The 7,500-nt window shown below is 53.6% G+C and overlaps 1 protein-coding gene across 8 annotated transcripts in view; it reads right to left on the bottom strand.

The window, feature by feature from the left end:
- Nucleotides 1–7,500, bottom strand: part of LOC121717686 (zinc finger protein 521) — a 109,140-nt gene that overhangs the window by 59,510 nt on the left and 42,130 nt on the right. For all 8 annotated transcript variants that reach the window (XM_042102572.1, XM_042102573.1, XM_042102574.1 and 5 more), the window contains one exon: nt 1–3,017. This exon is cut by the window's left edge and continues 513 nt beyond it. In XM_042102572.1, coding sequence (XP_041958506.1) covers nt 1–2,661 — 2,661 coding nt within the window. In that variant the 5' untranslated portion in view covers nt 2,662–3,017. The remainder of the gene's footprint in view (nt 3,018–7,500) is intronic.

The following is a 7,500-nucleotide window of genomic DNA, read 5'->3' as shown; positions in this document are numbered from 1 at the left end:
CGGGTGGTTGGTGGACATGGTGCCGGTCTTCTGCATGTGGAACGTGCCGTGGATCTTGAGCTCGAGCGTGGAGGTGACGGTCTGCATGCAGACAACACAGCGGAAGCCGGTCAGCGAGTTGCGCAGGTCTGGGTGCATCTGGCAGTGCTCCAGAAAGTCCTCCTCGCTCTGCAGTGGCATCTTGCAGATGCGGCAGCTGCCCGTGTCCAGGCTCTTGCTGTGGGTGACCTTGTGCTCGGTCAGCGTGAGCAGCGAGGGGAAGCGCTCGCCGCAGATGGGACACATGTAGTGCTTGACCGGCCCCAGGTGGGTCTGCATGTGCTCGCGAAGTCCGGCCTCGGAGAAGAAGGTCCGCGAGCAGACGTTGCACTTGTGGCTGCCCTTGATCATGTCGGCCTTGCGCTTGTGCATGGCGCTCTCGCCGGGCCGGATGTTGTGGTCGCGGAGCTGGTGGTTGGTCAGCAGGGACTCCATGGTGTACGAGGCGCCGCAGATGTCGCAGCTGTACATCACCTCCGAGGTGTCCACGTCCTCCTCGCTGCCGTCGTGGCTGTTGTGGGACTCCCCGGCGCCGACGTGACCACCACCTCCTCCTCCACCTCCGGCTCCACCTCCTCCTCCACTGCCGCCGTGGCTGTTGCCCATGAGGCCCTGCAGCTCGGGGTCGTCCTTGGACACGGGGTCGCCTCCGCCCGAGGTGGAGCCGTTGGTGCCGCAGTTCTGGGCCTTGCCCTCGAACACGCAGTGCTTCTCGCGCAGGTGGCGCTCCAGCAGGATGATGGCGTGGAAGGCCTTGCTGCAGAAGCGGCAGTTGTACTTCTTGCTGTGCGTGGTGATGTGGCACTGGAGCTCCACCTCGGTGCTGAAGGACTCGCCGCAGAAGATGCAGCGGTGCGCCCGGCCCTGGTTCTCCAGGTGGCTGTGCTTGACGTGCAGCTGCAGGTCCGTCTCGTGGCGGAAGTCCCAGTTGCACGAGGTGCAGCGGTACACCTTCTTCTCGTTGCTGTGCTTGACCGCCAGGTGGAGCTGGGTGGACACCTTCGAGTCGAACACCTCCTGGCAGAGCGTGCAGCGGAAGAACACGAAGGTGTGCATCTCCAGCAGGTGCTTCTGCAGGTCGTCCACGGTGGTGAACTGCTTGTCGCAGCTCTCGCAGATGTAGTAGGTGGAGGTGATGGTGAAGTGCACCGTCACGTGCTTCAGCAGGGACTCCTGGTTGGGGAAGTCCTTGTTGCACTGCGGGCAGGTGAGCATCGGCACCACGCTGTCCAGGTGCGTCTTGAGGTGGGTCTGAAAGAGGTCCAGGCTGGTGTACTTGGCGCCGCACTGGTTACAGATGAACTCACTGGCCGAGCGCGAGGACTGAGTGGCGTGCTTGAGCAGAGCCGTGTCCACGGACACGGGGGACGAGGGGCTCAGGGCCCTGAGTGACCGCTTGCCGTTGTTCATGTAGTTGAGCGCCAGCGGGATGTTCTTGTGGTTCTCCTTGATGTGCTTGTTGAGCTTCAGCACGCTGTTGAAGATGGGCGAGTTGGTGCAGTACGAGCAGGAGTAGACCTCCACGATGGGGTCCTTGGAGCTGACCGCCAGCGGCGAGTCGAAGCGCAGGCTGCCCGTGTCGCAGTGGGTCTGGCGCACGTGCTCGTCCAGCGTGGCCTCGGTCAGGAAGCCCATGAAGCACTGCGGGCAGAAGAAGGCGTTGCTCTCCTTGGCCACGGGGCTGGGGAAGCCGTGCGAGCAGCGGATGTGCTCCTGGAGGGCGTTGAGGTCGCCCAGGACCTCCGGGCAGAAGTTGCACTGAAGTAAGGCGTCCGATAGTGTGGCCAGCAGCGCGGAGGGGTCCTCGGCGTTGTGCACCTGCTTCAGGTGTTCATTGAGATTGAAGAGAGATGGCAGCACCTCCAGGCAGAACTGGCAGGTGTGGGCTTGCTCCGGCTTGTCCAGGTGCATGGTCTTCAGGTGAATCTGCAACACGGCTAGACTGGAGAACACCTGCTTGTTGCAGTAGATGCAGCTGTAGGCGGTTTTGGACTGCTTGGCCAAGCGGCCAGGCATGTCGGAGGCGTGCTGGGCGGTCCTCTTCCTCCGGCCGCGGGTCTTGGGGACCGGCGGCGCCGCATCCACCATGGTGGAGCTGTCCACGGAGAGGTTGGAGTCGGGCGTGGTGCTGGACACGGACGTGTAGCCCACCGTCAGCAGCGAGGGGCTGTTGCTGTGGTTGCTGGACTCGGGCAGCTGGTGGACGTCCATGTGGGCGTAGAGCTCCTCCACGGTGGCGAAGTGCTCGGAGCACACGGCGCACGCGTGGCCCTTGCGGTCGCGGTCGCGCCCGTGCGCCTGGTCGATGTGGCTCAGCAGCGTGCCCTCGTCGCCGAAGGGCTCGTGGCAGTAGATGCACTGCAGCCCGGGCCCCAGGGCAGCGTCGTCCGACGGCGAGCACTCCGGGTGGCACTCGGCGATGTGGCGCTGCAGCTCCTCGGGCACGTCGAAGCCCTCCTCGCAGCGGCTGCACTTGCGCGTCTCGGCCCGGCCGCCCGCTCCCACGCCCTCCTTGGCCCCGCGCTCGTGCACCTGCATGTGTCCGTGGAGCGAGCTGGAGTTGAGGAAGCCACGGCGGCACACGGGGCACTTGTGCGGCTTGTTGGAGGCGTGCGTCTTCATGTGGATCTTGAGGTGGTCGCTGCGCGAGAAGGCCGAGTCGCACTCGCCGCAGTGGTACTTCTTGTCGCCGGTGTGCAGCTTGACGTGCCGGTCGCGGCTGCGCTTGTGCTTGAACAGGCGGCTGCAGAAGGTGCAGCTGAAGGGCAGCTTGTCGCCGTGGCTCTGCTCGTGGCGCTTCAGAAAGCTCAGGCGACTGAAGGACTTGTCGCAGAACTGGCACGGGTAGGGAAGGCCGGGAACGCCTTCCTCCTCACCAAAGTCGTAGTCATCGCCGTGGCCGGGGGACGTCTGGTCTTTGCTGGAGGGCGAAGATGCAGGCCAAGAGCAGGAAGGGTCATCCTCAAGGTCAGCTCCGTCTACAATGACAGGAATGGGAGAATGGAAGACAATTACACTACAAGTGATCACACACATAAAGCATAGGCCATTACAGTGCATAAGTACTTATACTGTACACTTAAAACCCATGTCTACCTGTGTGTAAAAGGTACTGTGTGTTCTTTTCATGGAATCTCCTGTTAGAAAAAATGAAGAGGATATACACACTCTGTGTGTGTCAATCTGTTGGTGTTTGTGTGGCTGGAAGAGGTGGGAAGGGAGAAAGAGACATGGAAGAAGATCACAAGATCACAAGATCACCGTGGAAACCAACAATGCCGAGTTGCTATTTTTCCTTCTTTTCTTTCTTTCTAATTTGCAATGGAACTTTAAACATGGCCACTTTTTCATATAATACCTCACTTTAGGAGTCATTTCAAAAACGTACATTTAAATAAGTAATTTAGAGCATAATTAAAGGGGGGAAAGAAGTACAAGAAAATTAAAATGCTTTTACCACAATTAACCTTGTAGGTGGTCATGTAATGACTAAACCCACTGCGACTCAAAAAGTAATCTGACATTTTCACCCAGCTCGACGCTATTGGCTGCTCTAAGATGGATGCCCTGCGTGAGGTAAATTAGAATACCTCTATTATTCTTTAACAATCACTTGGATTGTTTCTACAAAAAAGACCCCACAATGACCACACATTGAAGTAAAGAAATATAGGTATTTTAGAACTAAAAATCTAGAGATATTTAACTCTTTTGATAAAAATATAGAAATGGTCATAATGGATGTAAGAGTGTATTTGAAAGAAAAGCTTCTTCTTCTTCTTTTTCTTATTCTTTCTTATTCTTTTTCTTACTAGTAGTAGTAATAGTAGTACTTCTGCTACTACTATGAATAACAATAATATATTCTAATATACATATAAAAAACAGAATAGCAGTTTCCTGCATACTGCATGGGCGTACACATTCATGGCCAGTTCATCAATGTTGGCACAAGTGTGTGAGCGAGTCCTGACGGCACAGAGGCATCCCTACAGCGGGGGCACTGGCTATCTGGCACTGCCCTCTCGTAGCCCATGCCAGGGGCCAGCGAGCGGGGCAGGGTTGGGGGGATGGAGAGAGGCAGGGATGCTGGAGAGGAGAGAACGCCCTACCAGGCTCGACCAAGGACGGACAGGTGCAGCCCGTGACCTGAGGTAACTGGGCAACTGTCAGTGAATCCCCCTTTTTCTTTTACAGGTAGCCTACATTCATACACACACACACACACACACACACACACACACACACACACACACACACACACACACACACACACACACACACATACATACAGACACACACAGACGCGCACATGCGCACAGGCATATGCACACTAACACACACACACATTCACACTTATCTTTCACCACACAGTATCTATCTCAAAGCATAGTGTGCACATTGAGCACAGGAACAAAAGCAAAAAAATCTGACAAAACTCCATAATACACCCAGTGCACTGCTTTCCCCTAGTTCAAAAGGTTACAGGCCACTACTTCCTCAGCTGAATTCTAAGTGCTGTGAACTTCCGCACTAAAATAAAACACTGCAATTCCTACTCTTTGGAAAACAGCGAGTCAAAAGGCGAAGCTGAGAACAGGAAAAACAAGGGGAAGCTGCTGAGATTTATGAGGCGGCCGAGGGAAGGCATTAAGCTGGCTGTCTGGACGTAGCCTCTGCTCGGTCCTTCAGTGGACAGGCCAGTCTCTTGGAGTGTTTTTTTTTTGTGTGTCTTTTTTTTTGCTGTAGATATCTGCTTTCTGTCAGGACAACATGCCCCTCAACGAGTACTTAACCCGCTGTGGCCTATCTTCAGGAAACAGATGGGGTCAGGGGGCATCCCCCTGTTCCTTCAAACTGCTGAAAGAGGCACATTGACGGCTACCTCCTCACCGACGAGCCGGCCTCCCGGAAACCTCCCAGCTCCGGGCATCGTGCCAGGCTGACACGGGCTCACCATGCCAGGGAGGCCTGGACCACAGCACAGAAATGCACAGTGTTTTAGGATCTTTTTATTTTTCATGACTGATGACTGGCGGTTTACGAATACAGTTTCCTGTGAAGGAGCCTTAACTGCAGCGAGTAAAAAAGCTGTCTATGACTGACGCTTCAAAACAAAATATCTCTTAACAGCAGAGACTAGAGTATCATGCCCCACTTGACCAGTATCAACAAATGAAAACTTTTGCTTTGGTTTATTTTTCTTCTTTTGTTACTGCTAGTGGTGCATCAAAATTATATTCCTCAATAAGTCATATTTAAAAGCATAGTTTTAAGGTCGTGATATTAAGCAAAATAACTTTCAGTATCTCTACTATGAATGGGGAGAGAGAAAACAGGATACAACAGTCCACACACACAGACATGTGCAACACACACACACACACACACACACACACACACACACACACACACACACACACATTGAGAAAGTGAGAGAGAGAGAGAGAAAGAGACAGAGACGAGTGTGTGAACACGGCGGATGAGAGCACAGATTGCCCCGGGGGACCCGGGAGGAAAAGAGTGCAGGGCGTTTCTTTTTTTTTTTTTTCTCGACATGTTTTTCCCCTCCTTCACCCAGACGAGAAATGCCCGGGCCCCGGCAGCCTGAGTAAATAAAAGAGCAGGGCCTCACTTCCAGCGTCTCGCGGGCCAGGAGCCCGTGTGCACGACAGCGCTCTCTGTGCCGCTGCCAAAGGGGATGCTGGGGCCTGAAAACCTACACCCTGCAGCTGAAGGGCTGTCTTTGTTGGCCTGCCAAAGCCTTCCTGAGCGTCCTCCAGCCAACAGCCTGTCACGTCCTGGGAGGAAGACCTCCATCTTAGGACCCGACGCTGTTTTGAGTTTTTTCCCTTCTCCCCCCCCCCCCTCTCTCTCTTTCTCTTTCTCTCTCTCCCTCTCTGTCTGTCTCTTGTTTTAAATGTGTACAGCTCAGAACAAAACAACACATTTGCTAGGCTCACGCGGGGACAGCTGGAAACTCGTTTGACATCTGTTTTGTTGGGGGAGCGTTTGCCAGCAAAATAGCAACATGGAGGAGTGTGTCAAAGACGTAGAGCGTCTCGCTAAAGAGGAGCCTACCCCGCGTCGATACCACACAAGGGGGGTAGAGGAGGAGGAGGCGTAGGGGAGTAGGAGGCGTAGGGGAGTAGGAGGCGTAGGGGAGTTCACACACTCTGCTGCTCTCTGCTGAGTACCTCTTTCCCCTACTCTTCCCTCCCTTCTGGTGAGGAGATGGGACTTCCAGAGACGTACCCGTCATTTCTCAAAGCACATCCAGACTAAACTCATATGACCCTCACTGTCCCGTCTTCAGCCTTGTATAATATTCCACCTTCCCATTGGCCTGACTCAACTGCCGCTGCACCCTTATATAGTCCTGGCCCTGGTTGAGCAAACAGCCTTGCTCAAATAAGAGTGGGTGTATGTGTGTGTGTGTGTGTGTGTGTGTGTGTGTGTGTGTGTGTGTGTGTGTGTGTGTGTGTGTGTGTGTGTAGGGGGACCTGGTCTACGGGCTGGCTAGGTGACTGACATGCATATGGCTCGGACGGAACCCACTGCGAGCCGCACTGACCTGCGCCAACGCCAGTACATTAGCCCTTTTGTTTCCAGACCTGCGCCAACGCCAGTACATTAGCCCTTTTGTTTCCAGACTGGACGGCTCTTGTTAAGAGGGCTGGTGACAGCCACAGCTCAAAAGATGCAGGAAGAGATAGCAAGAACAGAAGGGAACTAAAACATGAGTGAGGGAAATAAAGAAAGAAAGAAAGAAAGAAAGGGGAGAATGCAAGGTAGAGAAGGAGAGAACAGGGGTGAGAGAGAAAGAAAGAGTGGAAGAGACAGAAAATTAGAAAATGGGGGGGCTAACAGGTGGAGTGGTATGCTGAGAGGAAGTTAATGAGTGGAACTAAGCCACCAACTTTGTAGTGGCGTGATTTTGGTGCTAATTGCTGTGCTGTACAGCGAGGAAGAAGATTTTGTTTTCCTGTTAGTGGATGGCAACGGCAGGAATGGGAAAGAAAAGGTGAGACAATCACCTCTCTTTTTGGTGAGCCAGGACTGTGTGAAGATTGACACATTAGACGCGAGGGTGTCCATCTCAGACCCTCTCTTTTTCACTCTTGTTTCTTCTTTCCGCCACTAAGGTGGTGAAGTATTCCTGTCGCATGTGTCATGCCTCTCCTAAGGGACTGTCGGTGTATGCCCATTTTCAGATGTTGACACTCAGACATACCTGGGAACCTGTTTCAATCTGGCAGCAGTCACAGTCTGTTTTCACCTCACTCAAAACACGGTAATGAGTAAACTCCAGCAACTTCAAACAAAGTACTTTGAGAATAAACCTCCACAGCAGATTTGCATCTGAGATATAAAGCTGTTAAACCACGTGATGGCATATAAAGTGACTCTGTATCTCTGCTGCTTAACTGTCATGTTAATGTATTGAGAGTGACACTTCAA

Source organism: Alosa sapidissima, chromosome 1 (genome assembly GCF_018492685.1).
Source record: "Alosa sapidissima isolate fAloSap1 chromosome 1, fAloSap1.pri, whole genome shotgun sequence".
NCBI lineage: Eukaryota > Metazoa > Chordata > Actinopteri > Clupeiformes > Clupeidae > Alosa > Alosa sapidissima.
Note: the sequence above shows the minus strand (reverse complement) of the source record. Positions and strands in the feature narration are given on the sequence as shown.